Source organism: Microdochium trichocladiopsis, assembly GCF_020744255.1.
Source record: "Microdochium trichocladiopsis strain MPI-CAGE-CH-0230 chromosome Unknown B0I36scaffold_1, whole genome shotgun sequence".
NCBI classification, from domain to species: Eukaryota; Fungi; Ascomycota; class Sordariomycetes; order Xylariales; family Microdochiaceae; genus Microdochium; species Microdochium trichocladiopsis.
In genome coordinates, this window is record NW_025763544.1 from 6131178 (window position 1) to 6148056 (window position 16879).

General features: G+C 60.3%; 6 protein-coding genes across 6 annotated transcripts; 1 reads left to right on the forward strand and 5 right to left on the reverse strand.

The window, feature by feature from the left end:
* Window positions 1-18: 18 nt before the first annotated feature.
* On the reverse strand, window positions 19-2471 carry B0I36DRAFT_24575 (uncharacterized protein). Its single transcript, XM_046150181.1, has 2 exons — window positions 1908-2471; window positions 19-140 (listed from the first exon to the last, which is right to left on the reverse strand). The coding sequence occupies exons 1-2, from the start codon at window positions 2249-2251 to the stop codon at window positions 65-67; spliced, it is 420 nt and encodes a 139-aa protein (XP_046019633.1). The 5' UTR covers window positions 2252-2471; the 3' UTR covers window positions 19-64.
* An 823-nt stretch (window positions 2472-3294) lies between these two features.
* B0I36DRAFT_345162 (cell cycle control protein) lies at window positions 3295-5017 on the reverse strand (the record flags this gene model as incomplete). Its single annotated transcript, XM_046156334.1, has 5 exons — window positions 3295-3779; window positions 3854-4311; window positions 4373-4817; window positions 4881-4925; window positions 5005-5017. 5 exons carry the CDS (start codon window positions 5015-5017, stop codon window positions 3295-3297), a joined length of 1446 nt encoding a protein of 481 aa, XP_046019634.1.
* A 376-nt stretch (window positions 5018-5393) lies between these two features.
* Window positions 5394-6667, forward strand: B0I36DRAFT_313061 (OHCU decarboxylase-domain-containing protein). The gene has a single exon (XM_046152578.1). It carries the CDS (start codon window positions 5520-5522, stop codon window positions 6414-6416), a length of 897 nt encoding a protein of 298 aa, XP_046019635.1. The 5' UTR covers window positions 5394-5519; the 3' UTR covers window positions 6417-6667.
* A 288-nt stretch (window positions 6668-6955) lies between these two features.
* Window positions 6956-8556, reverse strand: B0I36DRAFT_24590 (uncharacterized protein). The gene has a single exon (XM_046150192.1). It carries the CDS (start codon window positions 8264-8266, stop codon window positions 6965-6967), a length of 1302 nt encoding a protein of 433 aa, XP_046019636.1. The 5' UTR covers window positions 8267-8556; the 3' UTR covers window positions 6956-6964.
* A 3342-nt stretch (window positions 8557-11898) lies between these two features.
* Window positions 11899-12609, reverse strand: B0I36DRAFT_24597 (uncharacterized protein). The gene has a single exon (XM_046150199.1). It carries the CDS (start codon window positions 12441-12443, stop codon window positions 12039-12041), a length of 405 nt encoding a protein of 134 aa, XP_046019637.1. The 5' UTR covers window positions 12444-12609; the 3' UTR covers window positions 11899-12038.
* Window positions 12610-14365: 1756 nt separating this feature from the next.
* On the reverse strand, window positions 14366-15337 carry B0I36DRAFT_223901 (Lactonase, 7-bladed beta-propeller-domain-containing protein; the record flags this gene model as incomplete). Its single annotated transcript, XM_046149047.1, has 1 exon — window positions 14366-15337. A coding segment is annotated over one exon (972 nt), but the record flags the coding sequence as incomplete, so codon positions are not given.
* Window positions 15338-16879: the final 1542 nt, after the last annotated feature.

Here is a 16879-nt window from a genome sequence, read left to right on the forward strand (position 1 = left end):
AAGATGCTGGTGATCCTCGTATCGGCGCGAGGTCTTCTGTTCCTGCGGGCAAAAGCTCAAATGATCATGCATACATACGCTGGAGAAGATAAAATGTCATTGCTGGGATATGATGCCGAGGCCACCTGGTAATAAAACGCCTATGTGCCATGTCGCTTGTGTATCCCTGTTCCCTAACGCCTGCGTCGAGTCCTGCCTCCCGACAACAAAAGGAGTACTCATGTCAAACAAAGCACACGAGAACCATGTCACATGGCCCCCCAATAAGCTAGAGGAATATTCCCACCCATGCCGACTTGTTGCCAACCTCCTCCCCGCACCCCTCCACTGCGCAGTACGTCTTCTTGCCGAGTCGCCCGTCAGACGACAGCGGCCGGTCGAATCCCGTGTAGTGCGGACCGCGCGTGGACTGGCCGCGACCCTCGTAGCACTTCCTGCAGTACACCTGTATAGAGACCCAGGGCGTCAGTTCATGCACCAGACAGACAAACATTCACAAAGACGAAATTGAATCACTCACGTGACCACACCCCTTGACGGCAAAAAAGTGATGCTCGGCCTTGTCCCGTCGTGTTCGCGCCTTCTTGGCTGGCGGGCCAGAGGCGTCGGCCGCATCGTCGCCGTCCGGGTCATACGCTAGCTCTTCCTCGCAGCTCGGACACATGGCCACAACTTCCTCTCCCGTGTCGCGCGTAAAGCCTTCCCGCGCCGCCTTGGGAGGCTCGTGTTTGGGCTTTGGTGTCGCCGGCGGGCCGTGCCGGTTGTGGAACGGTGTGGCGGTGTAGTTCAAATCAATAGTGCCGAATCCTGGTATGTTGAGACCATTCAAGGCCCCGAACCCGTGCCGGTGCATTGGGTGGGGGTGGGGGTGAAGATTTCGCTGTCCCATAAAGGCAATGTCTTCTGAGGCGTCGGGCGGCCGGTGTTGGTGTGTCCGTCGCGACATGAAAGTTCCAAACACTGGTGCAAACAAGCTGTGCATATTAGGCAGCCCCCATGCTCGAGGCTCGACCGGCGCGGGACGTGACGCAGCTGCCCGTGGCGGGTTATGCCTCCTGCTTCCTGGTGGTCTCGTGCCAGCGTTGACCGTGGGGCCAGTCGCGGACGCCTCGTCCTCCGAGTCTGAGACGAGATTGATGACATTCGGGTCGTCGTTGACATATCTAGTGTCGCTACGAGTAAGATTTGGTGGAGGCACGCTCCGTTGGGCAGACCGGCGCGTGTTTGTCCGTGGGGGCCGCACTGGAGCAGCAGGTCGTGGGAAAGGAAGCATAGGCTGTGGGGGGTCCGTGTCGTCGAGAGTCAGGTCGATGACCTCTGCTGGTACCGAGGGTCCTTGGGATGGCTGTTGGCTACGCCGCGAGCGTGACGCGCGGTTGCTGCTGTTGCCACCACCAGAACCACCGATCTCCATCCTCACGAGTTCGTCACGGTCCCGATTTGACCGATCCATGTTCGCGGCAGTGGTGCGGTTGTTTTGTGTGGCGATATTGTGGAGGTGCACGTTGTTTTGGTGGAACTGGATGAGCTGGTCGCGGATGGATCCTTCCCTCGGATCACGGAACAATGATTCGGCGCCAAACACGGCGGCCGCCTCGAGGATCTCGCGGAGTGGGGTGCTGTTGTGGCTGTGGCCTGGCGGATGTGGTGAGTTGCCGGTTGCAAACGAGCTGAGAATGTCGAACGCGTCGAGGTCGTGCTGGCCGAGGAAGTCGTCCTCGTCAAAATAGTGACGGTTGTCTGCGTGGTGTTGATCGTGATCGTGGTCGTGGTCGTCTACGAAGAGGCTGTCTTCTTCGCCCTCGTCTTCTGCGTACTGGGCGTGGTCCGAGTCGAGGCCAGGGAAACCATGCCCGTGGTGGTGATGGTGGTGGTAGTGGTGGTGCAGATGCTCGCGCTGCCTCAACCACGCCTCGGCGTCAAAGTCGGAGTCGTAGAAAGGGCCAAAGTCGTCTGGGTCTTCGAAGCCGGTGTCAAAGTCGACCTCGTTGAAGAGGTCGTCGTCCAGGTCCGTGTACCCGGCTTCTGATCCGCTGGCCCTGCCGTCCTGATTGCTGCCCGATTCCGATGATTCCTCTTCGTCCTCGTCCTCGTCTTCGTCCTCTTCTTCTGAGGCCTCAATCACCGTCTCGTCCTGCTCACCCTCGTCGTGTGAACTGATGTGGATGTCTGCCGGGCCTGTGCGGCTGTATAGGGAATCTGAAACGGAAGAAGTGTCGACACCAGCATCCGAGCCTCCAGATTCAGACATAATGAGTCGAGCTGCTCTTTTGCTGGCGCGAAGTTGCGGCGCTGCGGAGGGCAGCGGCTGCCTCGCTCAGGGCTTTCTCCTCCTTGTATGGGGCGAACGCAAGGGGCTGGCGCGCGATGCCTGGTTTGTTCGTCACGTATCTTCACGTGTTTTTCCTCGGTCGTGACTGCCTGAAAGATTTATCACACTATCTCCGCGTGGTTGACGCAGGCAAAGACACCGGCTAGGCGGCTTTTTGCGGCTGGGTCCAGCTGAAAATATAGGATTGACGCGGCGGCTAGAGTGGCGACATGCCTGGGCACGCGGCTGTCTGGTAGGCGAGGAGCGAGATGCACCTGCTCGACGCGAGAAGGCAGCAGATGGAGGCGTCGGGTGTCTGGCACGCACAAGCTCGCGTCGGTGGCTGTGCTGCAAGTCGGAGGAGCGCTTGGGACTCGTTTCTATGGTGAACGAGATGCAGAACGTAGGAGCAAAAGAGGGCGGGGCAGCAGCGCAGTGCGAGGCCGACGCGGGTGTTCGCTGTCGGCAGTCCTGATATCGTGGTCGTCGTGGGTTGGTTGGCAATGTCGCTTGGTCAAGCGCGGGCGCTGCCGGCGGCTGCGGTCGTGGCAAAGAAGTGCGAGGAAGCAAGAGGCTGTTCTTGTCGGAGACCAAGCTCCAGTCTCAAAGCACGACGTCAGGGCAAAAGCGTCGGTTGTTGTGGTGTGGACCCTGGGCGAGGCCGGCGTTAACGCTTGTCGCTGGGGGGGGCCGAGGACATCAGTGGCGAGATGGCAAATCACGCCTGGGGAAGTCGTCACGCCAGCGCTTAATCAGCATATGCCTCGTCTCAAATCACCCAGCAACACCCACGGACGCGTCAATTGATGCTCTAGAGCCGCGAGCAATGTGCTCATCCCGTGGTATCTGTCATTCTCTTTTTTATGTTCCTCGCACAAAATCAAAGCTGAGCTATCCACGATAATATGCAATGGCTGGACTCGCCGGCCACTAGAATATCGCCCTGTCCTTTGTAAACCTCGTCCCTCGCGCATCCCTGATCATTATTCCTGGGCTGCCGCGAGGATGCTGACGACGCCTTCGCCGTTGACGGCAATCAGCTTCTCGGCGTTGGCACCCCACTGCACGTCTACCGCACCGCCCGCCACCGCCGCCCGCAGCGGCTCCGTCCACTTCTTGGACGACTTGTTGTACTGCTGCACCGTGACCTCGCCCGCCCCCGCCGTTGCCAGGAACTGCTGCGAGTAGTCCCACGCCAGCGCGTGCACGGCAGACCCAATGTCGAGCACCTTGGCCTGGGCCGCCGCGCCCTCCTTGCGCAGGTCAAAGATGGTCACCGTCGTCTGGCCCTTGGCCGTGGCCGCGAACCAGTACCCGTTCTCGGAGAACGCAATGGCCTGCACTGGCGCGCCCAGCGAGAACGATGCCGCCTCCTCGCCCGTCTTGGCCATGTACAGCTTGATGTCGCCAGCGCTGGTGCCAGCCGCGAACAGCTCGCCGTCAGGGTGGAAGGCACATGTCGAGAGAGCTAGATATGCAGTGTTAGTGGATGTGTGGTTCGAGGCATATCAAACATTCCCGACAAGAGGGGAGAAAACTCACAGGAGCTGGTGTAGACGCGCGTAGCCCGCTGCAGATTGACCAGATCGTAGAAGATGAAGCCCTTGTCAGACCCAACAGACGCCAGAATCTCGTTGCTGGGGTGCAGCGCCAGAGCAGTGACCGGCCCAGCGTGGTCAGAAAAGGAGGCAACCTCGCTGCCGCTGTCGTAGACCTTGACGGAGCCCTTGGCGGTGGCGACAATGACCTTTGAGCCTGTCCATATCGAGTCGGTGACGGGCTCGTTGACCTGTAATGACCGCTCCGCCTTGTCGGCCGCGATCGAGTAGATGGCGACGTTGCCCGCGAGGCCTCCGATGGCGGCGTACTCGCCCTCGAGAGCAACCGTGGTGGCTTGTGGCACGTCGATAGAGTTGGATGTGGAGACGGTGAACGACGAGACGTCGTCAGCGGTGGCCCAGCCGTCGGGGACTGGCCTGCGCTTGCGGCTCTTGGAAAGTCTGCATTGAGAGGACGTTAGCATGTCATTACCTCAGTTTAATGCTAGGCGGCCCAACTTACGTGGCTTTCGTCTCGTCAATCTTGGCAGCAAGCTCCTCAGGCAGCGCCTCGGCATCAACCGCCATTGCGTCGCCGCCAGCAGCAGCACCACCGCCAGCCGACACCGTCACCCGCGACAGAGCATCGCGCGCCTCGTCCCGCTCCTTGGTTAGGCGCGCGATCACGCGCACGGCAGCATCATGCTGGTACAAGGCGGTGGCGAGCTCCTCGCGCGTGCGGGTGAGCTGCTCCTTGATGTTGAATGTCTCGAGGGCGAGCGCGTCCCACTCGTTCTGGAAGGTCGAGAGGAGCGCCGGTATGGAGGTGAGGGTCGGCGGCCGGGGCCTGACGATGCGCGGCGTCTTGAGCACGAGCAGGTCGTCGGTTGTGAGGTCGTCGTTGGAGACGGGGTCCTTGCCGTTCTCCTCGATGTACTTCTCGATCAATCGCTTCTCAAAAACGGCGCCTGGGCAGACATATCGTCAGAACGAGGGCTGCTTGTAGTCACACTTGGGGACTTTTGACATACCGGAAAGCTTGGAGACGACGGGCTCCTGGGGAGGCTCGCCCGAAACTGCAGAGGCGGGAAAACACGGTCAGCAATCGACCACACTCATCTATGCTGGCCTCGCGAGGAAAGAGGGGGAACATACTAGCGCACAACATCTTGAAATATGTGCGGTGTGGTGGGACGGCGCGGTGGGTGGAATGAGGTTTGGCCGGGTTGAAGGCTGCAGGATCGCGACCTCTGGCTGGTGCTGGCGGGTTTCCAAAGTTTACCGTGCAGCCAGCGAACTGGAGCTTCAGCCTTGCAGCAGCTTTGCGACGCAGCCAGCGCACGCACCCGCAGCCTTGCTGACAACGACTGGGCCTGGAACTGTGCTAGAAGGGCCAGGGCTCCGGCAGGCAGGTGCCAGGTAGGCGCGGCCGGGGCCGGGGCTGCTGCTCCACCGCGTCCCGCTCCGCCCCGCCCCCGTCCCCCGTTCGTTATCTTGAATCCCCGGCTGCCTTCCGGGCTGGTCTTGTTCTCACAAGTTGGTTAAAACCCAGAAGAGGTCGCTTTTCGTAGTTGCTGTTCCATCAATTGCGTCAAAGCCATATCAAAACCTTCGCCCTAGCACGCAGCATACGCCACCCACAAGTCTGACCTTGTTCAACAACACCAGCCATGGCAGACATCAGCCTCCCGCCAATCTCCAGCCTCCCCACGGCACCAGACGAGACCATCATCGCAATGCTGGACCTCCTCTTCGAGCCATCGCCCGAGATTCACCGCCTCGCGATCCCAGCAGTCCGCGGCCAGCAACAGCAGCAGCAGCAGCAGCAGCCTCCGTCCCGGGTCCCCGCAAACCCAGGCCTCACCGCAGAAATGGGCAACACCTCCACGCCCTTCAGCCAGTCCTCCACCACCACCGGCCCATACAGCGCCAGCAGCAGCGGGGGAGGCAAGACGCCATTCAAAGCAACCACCATCCCTTCCCCCGCTGTTGGCACCGTGACGTCCCAAGCCCAACCAAGCGGCGCGGGGTATTACTCGAGTTACCCCGAGCTCATCCGTTCCATAGGCAGCCTGATGCTCGAGCTGGTCGACATATCCGCCGCTCAGAGCGACATCGATGAATCCTCTTCATCAGCAGCAGCAGCAGCCACCACCTTCACCGCCACAGACAACAGCAGAGAGCCAGGACCGCGAGCAAAACTGCACAGCATCCTCGGCTCCCACCCCCGCCTCGGCGCAAAAAAAGTCGACAGCGCGCTCAGCCGCGCCGAGCAGGCCCAGCTGCAACAAGCCCCGCCACCATCATCATCATCATCATCATCATCATCACCACAGCAAGACGGCAAAGAGACAGAAGCCCAGGCCCTCGCGCGCCTCAACGCCCTCTACGAGTCCACCTTCCCGGGCCTGCGGTACGTCGTCTTCGTCAACGGCCGCGGCCGCGACGTCATCATGCAGGACATGCAGCGCCGCATCGCGCGGGGCGACATCCGCGCCGAGGAGCGGGCCGGGGTCGAGGCCATGATTGATATTGCGCTGGATCGCGCGGGCAAGATCCTGGCCTAGCTGCTTTGTGCTGGTGCTGGTGCTGGTGGGGAGGCCGGTGGTCATGAGCACGTCTGGAGGGAGGTATTCAGCAAGCGGAAGGACCAACAAGTATGATTACCTTCAGGTCACTTGGGCCACGTGGTTGGTCGAATCTAAGCAGGTAGAGGGCGAGACGGGGGGGTTGTTGTGAGGGACAGTCACCAGGCAGGGAACGGTAAGGGTGAACTCGTTCAGAGCACGCCACCAGCAAGGATCAAAATCATTCCCGGACCACAAAAAATGATTTCTTGTATGCTCCTATGAAACATGCTCATATTTTTTTTCTTGTGCCAACCAGATTTTCCCTATTTATGACCAAGTTAATGCAGTTACTTTTGATGTGCCGTGTATGCAAGACCCTAAATATGCTGGTGGGTGTACAAGAATTACAAGTGGGATGGCGAGCCGACAATCCGTGGCTCCTTGGGCACAAATGGTCTCATGGGCGCCCAACGACGCCCGAAGACAGTGCGGGCTGCCTAAAGACCGGCGCGCCGTTTACTATGTAACAGGCTCAACCTGGAAGATCACGACATCCATGGTATGCCGTCCAGCTCGTCCAAGTACTCCTCATAGAAGTGCTCCGATCCATCCGGTGAGCGAGTGCCGTCAGACACCCCGTCCTCTTGGTCCTGCGAAGATCGAGAACCAAAGATGGCACTGAAGTCCGCATAGACGTCGTCCATGTCGTCGTCGGACAGATCGGCATAGCGCGGATCGACGTCCGAAGCCGGGAACGCCATGCCATATTCGTCATCGCCATCGTCCTGCGACAGTGGCTGAGAGCTCCTTGGCGACGAGTGCGCCGATGATGTTGTAGACAAGCTGGGCATGGCTGGGGACGAAGACGTGGTTGGCTGGCTTCCACAAGATTCCGATGTCCTAGGGCAGACTTGACTTGGGTGACTCGGGGCAGGCCCCGCTGGCACTGGCGCCATCGCGGTGATGGTCGCATGCCCCGGGCCAATGGTCGTATGCGGGCGCCAGCCCACCGGAAGTCGCAGGTGACCCGGCATGCCTTCACTCACGGGGTATCGTGTTCCAATTGTGACGACAGTCGGTGCAGTCACCACTTGGTGGCCATGGTTGAGGAATGTGTTGCGAGCTGCAAGGCCCGCCATCTCTGCATGCCCCCGAGCAATGGCAGCCTGCCGAGCTCGTAACCTGACGCTGTTGAGGATAGCAGCCTTGCGGACCATCGAGGACTCGTGCCCGGCCCGCTTCGCCCCAATGGCTGCGGCTTTGAGGAAGCGTGAGATGCATGGGGAGTCGTCATCGTCGCTCTCCCGGTTGAGAATGTGCGTCGCCGGCAGCGAAAATGGCTGCGACAGCCTGCTGGTGATCAATTGAAGTCGAAGACGCCGCTTCTTGCACGAGAACTCGCTGGTGCCAGGGCCATCCACATCATGCAATGCTCGCGCCCTCTTTGTTGGGATAGATGACGGTACATGACGCCTGCCCTTGACCACAATGGACTGGAATGGTTCCTGGTCAGGTAACACGGAGAAGACATAAGTAGACTCCACAGGAAGGTTGCTCTGAGCAGAGTCGACATGACCCTTCACTAGCCCATCTTGCTTTGACAGCACCCTAAAGCCCTCCGCACGAGTTGCATCTTTGTCGACAGTGACATCAGGGCGCTCCTGGCCGTCAGGCCCGGTCGGCGATGTTGGGCATGATTTGATGGCCCGAGCCAAGGCCTGTGTCGAGATGGCCAGCCGCCGAGGGGACCGTCTTAGATTCGACGGCAGCCTTCCCGACTCATGCCGTTGAGAGAGGTCGAGATCGTGTGGGCTGCATGTGAAGGCCAGGGCATCTGCTGAAGCCATTGGCGAGGTTGTATGGCCGATTCAGGAACGTCCCACTATCCCGGATCTTCGGGCAGCCTTCACACCAAATATGACACGGAGGCCCCCATTCGCCGAGGAAATAGCTGCTGTGCTGTGCTTTGCGAAATCATGCGAGATGGTGACCTGTTTGACTGAGGAGCAGTCCTCCGGGGAAGGTGGTATGCAGGAGTTGTGGTCCTGTAGACAAGCACGTGGCTCGCGCGAGGAAACGTGGGGTTGGGATCACGGAAGTTGGCGTATTTGGCGGGTGATTCCGAGATCCGGACACTTGGAATGGTTCCCACCGTCTTCTTCCCCACGATTAGACCGGAAGCCTAACCTGATATCCACTCCTTCGACAGACGCAGGTAGTGGAGAATCGAGTCTGGAATGGCAATTCGAGAGGAGGGCAAGTGGGCCGTGGGCAAGTCCTCGACAACCACCGCAATGCGTCAATCGGAACGTCTTTGCCGGCCGTCGAGCTGACGTGACAATGTTTTGTCGAGCCACGACTTGCGAGATGGAGAGAAAGACAGCGAGAGGAAGGAGAGAAGAGACAGAGAGACAGAGCCGCAGCACTGTCAGCAAAGTCCAGCGGGATCACGCGCCTCGGCAGCGGCGAAAACTAGGCAGTAGGAGGACGAAAGAAGGCTGAGGAGGACCCAGCAGGCCGGAAGAGCTGACTGACAGAGGAGGCGGAGAAGGAGGGTGCTCAGTAAGGTGAGCTGGCCCCTGCTGCGAAAAGGCTTCGAGGTCTTGTGACCATGGACATTGAGACGGCGCGAGTGGCTGCGCGGCAGGGGACATTGCCTGGCGAGAATCTGGGGGACTTTTCCCGAGTGACAGCCTTAGCTGATTGGGGCGATCCACCACGGGAGCTTGGGTTAGCTCGATTGTGCTGGGGCACATCGACGGCGCTAGTGAGGGAAACAATGCTGGTGGCGGTCGAGAAATATGGAGAGCGGCCAGGCTGGGACACCGAAGACTCAGAATGTGGCCACGCAGGCGAGGACGCGCGGAGAAGGGCGAGCGAGGGGCTAGACAGAGGGAGGAGCCCTGGAGGGCGGAGGCGGCCGCGACCAGACCCTGTTGTGTTGCCCGTTGGAGCGGCACTACTGCGCCCAGGCAGGAAAAAGCTGGTCAGCACAGCGCCGCAACGGGCAAACGAAAAGGCAACCCTTTTGCGGGGAACACACCAGCAAAGAGGACGCGCATGACATGCAAGGCAGAGGACCCATGCTGCGAGCGTGCGTACCCCAGACTCGCAGGCATGCTTGTGCGCCTGGGCACGAGGGCCAGCATCGGCCAGCGTCGGGGCGGCCAGGGTGCCGGAGATCTCGAGGGCCCAGGCGACCAGGGTTGCGCACAATGCGGCTGCAAAAGGCCTTGCTTGGCCTCGAGGGGGCCTGTCTGTGCGGTGCTGACTGGGTGCGTCTTCAGATGGTGGTGGGCGGGCAGGGCTTCTCTCCTTCCAGCCCTTTCTCCTGCCCTGCGATGCCACAGCCAGTCTCACACCCGCCACGAGGTACAACCGCACCGCCACAGAATGGTTGTCGCGGGATATTTGTCGCATCTGTGAGCTCATGCGGCGATGATCAGCGGCTAAGTGGGTGCTGCAGGTGAGCAAGGGGCCTTTTGTCCCTTCGTCTTTGCGGTCGCCGTGGTGGCTGTTGGTCTTTTTTTTCGTGCCCTCGCACAGCTGCCAAGTTGCGACGCGACATGCGAGTGGGCGGCAGTGACAATGCTCGGTGGCCGATCATGTCTAGCCAAGGCCCGTACATGGAGCCCCCCTGGCGTCCTGGGATTCTTTACAGTGCTGCTCTTGTTGGTTGGTCGTCGAGTGGGTGGCCGTATGCCAAGCCAGGGTGAGGCGGAGTCCTGTCCGTGCTGTTCTGGCAAACATGCGATCCTGTTGATGGCGACTCAGCTGGGCGACCTTGGGCCCGCACGAGACAGCCTTCGCACGCGTTCAAATCGCTTGCTGCGTGTCCGGAGGAGCTGATCGTCGTTGATATTCTGTGGTGGCGAAAAGCAGTCATGGAGGTTACACGACCGGTCGGACCTGGCCGGACCTCGCGCAGTGCCGGAGCGTGCGTATCGATGTGCGGCCAGAAACCTTGGTGCCATTACCATGACGCTTCCTCGGCTTTCAAGGTTGTTTTTGCATTGCCACTTCAGCTGTTGATTCCGGGAAGGAGCGAGCGGACGGCAACCATCATCACCTGCCGGCCCCGCCAACCAGTGGCAGGTGTGCGTTGGGTGTGTCTGGATGATGAACCAGTCGCAATAAGATTCTGCTGGACTTGGCTGAGATCGTGGTCATGATGCGTTCAACGCTGATCCCGTGGTTGCATATTGCCCATACGCTGACAATTCTGCCTGCTCAAGTCGCGGGGTCAACGACCACGCCGGATCTGATACGGTGAACGCTGTCCTTCAGATACCGCTCGCTCGTTGTTATGGCCTTGCACCTACCCATCGGGCCAGGTCATAAATGCACTCGCTTTCAGTGCTTCCACTGATCACAAACCCCGCCAAAAAACGGGGGTGCAAAGCACTCTCAAACGCCACATCCAGGACATGAACCGGTTCGAACATGGTGGCTCGACAAGTTGCTCTGGATGGCACAGGAATAAGGCGCTACGAGCAACTCATATGAGACTTGGCCGAGCTGCCAACAACCACTCGTATGAAAGGCCAATCGATGGAAAAACAAAACTGGTTGAAGCTCCATGACTAGAGCCTTGAAATTACAACACTGATTACGCTAGGGATATGATGATGTGGTTGAAAATGCCAAAGAGCTGCCTGGTCCTCACTTTGTCTCCCCCTTAATATCCTCGGGACCTTCATACGAGCTGCCTTGAGCCACAGGTGTCGCCGAGGATGTCTCGGCCGTCTTCGTCGTCGGCGCCGGCGCCTCGGCCTCCTCGTGAGGCCCACTCTCGGTTTCCGTGGCGGCAGCGGGCTTCTCCTCTGCAGCCGGCGACCCGGATGTAGCGTCCGCTGCCGGTGCGCCGCTTGTCTCCGATATGCCTGCAGATGTCTCCTTGGGAGATGCGACGGCATCTGTCGCACCATCCGTGTTCTCGCCCTCGGGTGACGTTACTGTGATCCGCGGCGTATTGGGCCGATCCGTACCGCTTGGGCTCGCCGTGCCGTCTGCGGCACCCCCAAGTCCGGCAGAAGTGCTCGGTCGACTAGAGGGGAGCACGAAAGAGCCGCCAGTGGCATCGAGTTCGCTGAAAAACTGGTTGGCGCCCGGCGAGTCGAGCCGGAGCTTGTAGTCGGGCGCCTCGTGCACGATGTTTGGGGCGGGCATCTCTGCGGGCTCGAGATCCTCCTTTTCGTCATCATCCTTGCCGTCCGCTTTCCGAGCTGCGGCCGCAGTAGCAGCTGCTTTGCCTTCTCCCTCGGTAGAGACGTCTCCTTCCTCGCCTTGCGCTCCGTCGTCCTTCTTCTTGGACTTGTTGGCCGCTGCCTTTTTGCCCATGCGGAAGAACAAGAATCCCAATAGACCTAGCACCAGAATGCCACCAATAGCAGCACCGACACCAACACCGGCCTTGGCTCCGGTGCTGAGACCGCCCGTATTGTCATCCGAAGACCCAGAGTTCTGTCCGGCCGGGTTCGTCTGGCTGGAGCTTGGATCCGTCGATGTACTTGAGGGGCTGCCTGTGGTGGTGCCCGAGGTTGATGGAGCGGTGGTCGTGGCTGACGTGGCAGCCGAGGATGCGGATGAGGTTGGCTACGGGCACAGATTAGTATCGAGTCATGAAAAAGTCAAGTCGTGGGACGGGTGCTCAGGACGTACGCCACTGCCTTGGTCAATGCTGACAAAATTGCTGAAGCCGCGCGAGCCGTCGTTGGCCAGGGCCATGAAGGAGTAGGTGCCAACGGGGACGTCTTTGGGGGTCCAGGTGACCTCGTTTTGGTCGCTGGTACAAGCCTGGTCGAGCTTGTTGGTGATCCAGACGTCGCAAACCACGTCGTAGAGGGCGTAGATGTTGTTTGCGTCCTCGGTGCCGGAGACGAGAAAGACCTTTGCGGGCTTTGCGTTGGTGGTCCACTTGAGGGTGACGGGGGAGTTGAAGGCGAGCTTGGGACCGACGTTGCCGTTGAAGCTGATGGAAGCGGCCGCCAGAGGGAGGACCGCGAGGAGGGCGGCGACGTGCATGTTGGCGAGTGGGCGGCGAGCGCCTGGGACCGTGGGACCGGGTTGTTTCAATCCGCGGGAGTGCGTTGGAGAGGTCCGTGGCGGGTGGTGCGCGATGGACCGGATCTGCCGGAGAGCAGCTGTGTGAGGAGAAGAGGACAAACGAGAGTGGTTGAACGATGCAAGGAAAGGAAGCGAGAGACTAGCGGCCGGTGGTTGAGGGGCCGGAATGGAGGATGAGCATCGGGAGATGGAGGGAGTGGAAACATTCGAGACGAGAGGCGTGACAAAGCGCAAGAGGATCGGATTGCCCAGTGGTGGTGGTGGGTCCGCCTCTCTGTGACGTGGAGAAGATGCGCGCCTCGCTGCTTGCTACAGCTGCAACTCTCTTTTTTTTTTTCTTCTCAACTCATCAACGAATGTATCTCGGCCCTTCCTCCTGCGTGGACAGGTCTGGACGACGGCTCTTTGACTCGTGCCGAATCAACTGCTTCGAGTGCCAACTGGCCACGCAGTGCAACCACCCACAGCTCATGGGCCCTCGCCAAGCTTGCTGGCTCGCATCATCGACACCCGCTCCGGACATGGTGGCTTGACCCGAACGGTGACATCCCAGCAAGGCCGCCCTTGAACAATTTGCGCCGTTGACGCGTCCCGCCCCAGCCAGTCCTCCAATGTCGCCGCCCGCCGGTCTTCAGAGCACCCCATGTTGCTAGCTAGCTAGCTAGCTAGCTTGTTGCAGGAAACGCCAGGTGAAGAGAGGAACAGACCTCTCCGCGCCTGGGACAACCATGCTTGCTGGCTGCAGACCACCACCACCATCGTCATTGTGCGCTTTCCTTCCTGCCTGTCCAGGTCGGGACCCCTGCCTGGCAGCTGGCCAGAACGGGACAAGCGCCAAGTCGAGTGGCTTGTGCCCTCCAAACAAAACAATCTCGTGCCGCTCGAACACGAACTTTGCTGCCTGAGACAGCCCGCGTGCGCGTGCGGCACAGACAAAAAGGGCATTTCAGGTGTGCGGGTGGTGCCAGTTGCTCCCATCCTCATCTCCTGCCACATTCTCCTCCGGCCGCGCAGCACACTTGCACAAGCTCATCCGGATGCCAGCCAGCCTGGGGGTAAACTTTTCAAGGTGGGACCCTTGCCCGGCCGGTCCCCTGGCTAACCCGGGCTGACGTGCATCCATGCATAAAACGGGCAACTAATGCAGCGGCGGCGCCCTCTTCGCAGGTCTAATGTACTGTAATCAGCCTGCGGAAAGCAGTGTAGCCCACGGCTAGCTCGCCTGTCTCGCCTCAATCGGAGAAGCAGGCTTCCAAATCACGCTCGAAGGTAATTAATAGGCAGCAGCAAAAGGATTTCACAAGGGGCCAATTGCTCCCCTGTGCGCGCCAGGGAACCCGGCAATGAATGCCCCATGTGTGCTTCCCGTTCACGACATCCCGAACCCTGGGGCCTCCACCTGCCAATCCTTATTTAGCCAAGCGAGGTGCGTGCACTGTGCCGTGTTGAGCCTGATTGGAGGGACGGACGGGACAGGGAGACGTGACGTGGATGCACAAAAGCTTTGGATTCGAGTCTCACATTTCAACTGTTCCCGGTTGGGCCAACCGCTGTTAATCAATGTCAACTGGAACCAGGCCGCCTTGCTCAACAAACGGTTCGTTTTGATTTTTCGCATCTCGCGGTTGGGCTTATTGACACGAAACCCGGGAAGCTCTATCTATATCACTCTCACACCCGTCTCTCGCGCTCTCTATCTCTCTCTCTGTCCCTCAAACCGGCAGAATGAACTGCGGGCCCGAGTTGTCTGGAGATCCTGCGGCCACAACGTCACTGTACTTGACCGTCGCAAAGGGCGCAGCGCTCAGTACACCCGTGTCGGCACAGCGCGAGAACGCAGCAAGCGCACTATCAACACCCGTGACGTTGGCCACGGGCCCTTGGTTGGCCACAAACATGACCTCTCCTTGAGCATCGAAGCTGAAGTGCCGAGGGAAGACGCCCCCGCTCTGGACGAGCTGCTTGAACACCAGCTTGTTGCTGGCCGCGTCGAGCTTGAAGAAGACGATGCTGTCGCCCGTCGGGAGCCCCGTGCGCCGGTTCGACGCGTACACGTCCGTGGCCCCGACGACCTGCACCTCGCCCGCCGCGGCTCCGGCCGGGTCGATGGGCTGCGGCGTCCCCGCCGGGATGGTGGTCTGGCGGTCGACCTCGGCGAATGATATCCCCGCGGACGTGTAGGTGAGCTTGTACAGGATGAGCTCGTTGCTCAGCTCGGTGACGACGACATAGTGCGTGGCGGGGGCCCCGTCCGCGCCGCCGCCGCCGCCGATGAACTGGCCATGCCGGGGTCCCGTGCCGGCGCCGGTGGGGACCGTCGTCCCGACCAGCTCGTACTTGTCCGCCCGGGCATCGACCAGCACGACCTGGTCGCCGCCCAGGTCGGGCACCGCGAAGAACTGGCCCGTCGGGTCCAGCAGCACCTGGTGCGCGCGGTGAGACGTCTGCTGCGGGCCCAGGGCACCCGTCAGCTTGAGCGTCTTGATGAGCGTCAGGCTGCCGTCCGCGGCCTCGCTGTTCCACACGTCCACCTCGCCGTTCGAGTAACCCCCGCCGAGCAGGCGGGTCTTGTCGGCGTTGAAGGCCAGGCTGACGACGCCCGTGGACCCCGTGAACTTTGTGGGCGTGGCGCCCGGGGCGATGACCTTGTCCGCGAAGCCGAACAGGCGCAGGTCGTCCGCGTTCTCGTTGACTGCGTACAGCTGGTCGCTGTCCCCGCCGCGGGGCAGCATCCAGCTCGAGGCGGTGCCCGCTTCGGCGTACTTGCTCGTCAGGGTGAACTGCTTCCCGCTCAGGTCATAGGTCAGAATCTGGCCTGGCGCGCCGACCAGGAGTTTCTGCGAGACGGCTTGCGGGCTACTAGAGACCGGGGCCGCAGTGACCAGGGACGTCATCGTGGCCAGCACGGCGGCGGCGGCGAGGCTCGTGGTGCGAAGCATGGTCGCTAAGAGGGAAGGAACCGCTACCCCTTGTTCTGGAAGTGGTGCGTGTCGCTTAGGTAAGCAAGTGCTTTTGAGTCGTGGTTTCGTGAGTCGTATGTGGTTTCGGTGACGTGGGGAGTATGAGACCAGCAGCGGATCTGGCGTGTTTATGCGGTTCTTTTTATGTGCCACCAGTCGTGACTGCGACTATGATTCTCCCGAGTGTGTCTGCGTCGAGAGAAGAGCTTGGAGGTCCGCAGAGTGGCAAAGAAGCGCTTCAAAGCGTATCGGACGCGGGAAGGAAGTGCCTGGGGCGTGAATGTCTGCGTGCGTACGTATGCGTGAATATGCCTGCGTGTATATGCAAGTGGGAACAAAGACGTTGGAGCAAAGGCTGGACCCAAAAGGAGCAAGGAGAGGCTAAGTCAGGTATGAATCGAAAAGGCGAACAGAGAAGGAGCCAACACTGCGCGTGAATCGAGGAGAAGGACGGTGAGAATCAACAGACAATGCCGAGAGCAAAGAGCCCTTTGTACTCTCTGTCCTGTCCCATGCCATCTGGCGCGCAGCATTGTGGGATAAGGCGAGGCGGGGCGCAGGAGGACGGGCAGGATTACCGCTGATCCTCGCTCCTCCCTCCAGCTCTCCTCAGAAACAGAGTTTGGGGCGATGTATCCTTGTTTGGATTGACCCTCTTTCTCACCACCAACGTTTGCTTATTTGTTGGCCCGTTGTTGGTCCTGACGGGGCACTAAAAGAATCCATATCTCCCCCATGCGCGCCTCGAGGACGGAGGCTGTGCTGGGGGGGGGGGGGGGGGGGAGGAAACAATTGGCCCTCATGCCTCCCGCTCCCCATCTCAGGAACGGGGACCTGCATAAGCACAAACACATAACATGCATGCCTGTGTGGCGAGGAGGATGGGGAGGCACAGTACAGCGCAGCAAAGGAAGCAAAGCATAACCAAGCAAACCTTCCGAAACGAAACGACTCGAAAGGGGCCAACCTGCGGCCCTGCCGAGCCTGCCTGCCTGCCTGCCTGCCTGCCTGCCTGCCTGCCTGCCTGCCTGCCTGCCAGCGAGCTTCAGGAGGATCGGCGCAGGATTGCAGCCGGGGGTCCTAGTCTCGTCCCATTGAAAGAGGAGACTGAGAAGCGGAGGGCTCCGTCCTGTATGTAGGCGCGCGTGGAGGAGTGAAATGGGAACTGCGGATCAATACCCGTGCTATTATGAGGGACACGGCTATTCCGGAGTCGAGGTTGGTTGGACGTCAGACACCAGGTTGGCTGCCCGGCAGTGCAGGGCGTGGCGTGTTGGTTTGATCGCGGAGGGCGGCTCAGAGCTGCAAGGCCCCGTGGCTCAGGCTGGAGCTAAATTTAGGGTCATGCCCAGCACCAGCTCCGCCCACACCTGGGTCATCGTGGATGGACAACGGCACTCTCCTTTAAGTGCACTCTCGACTAGCTGCCACGTC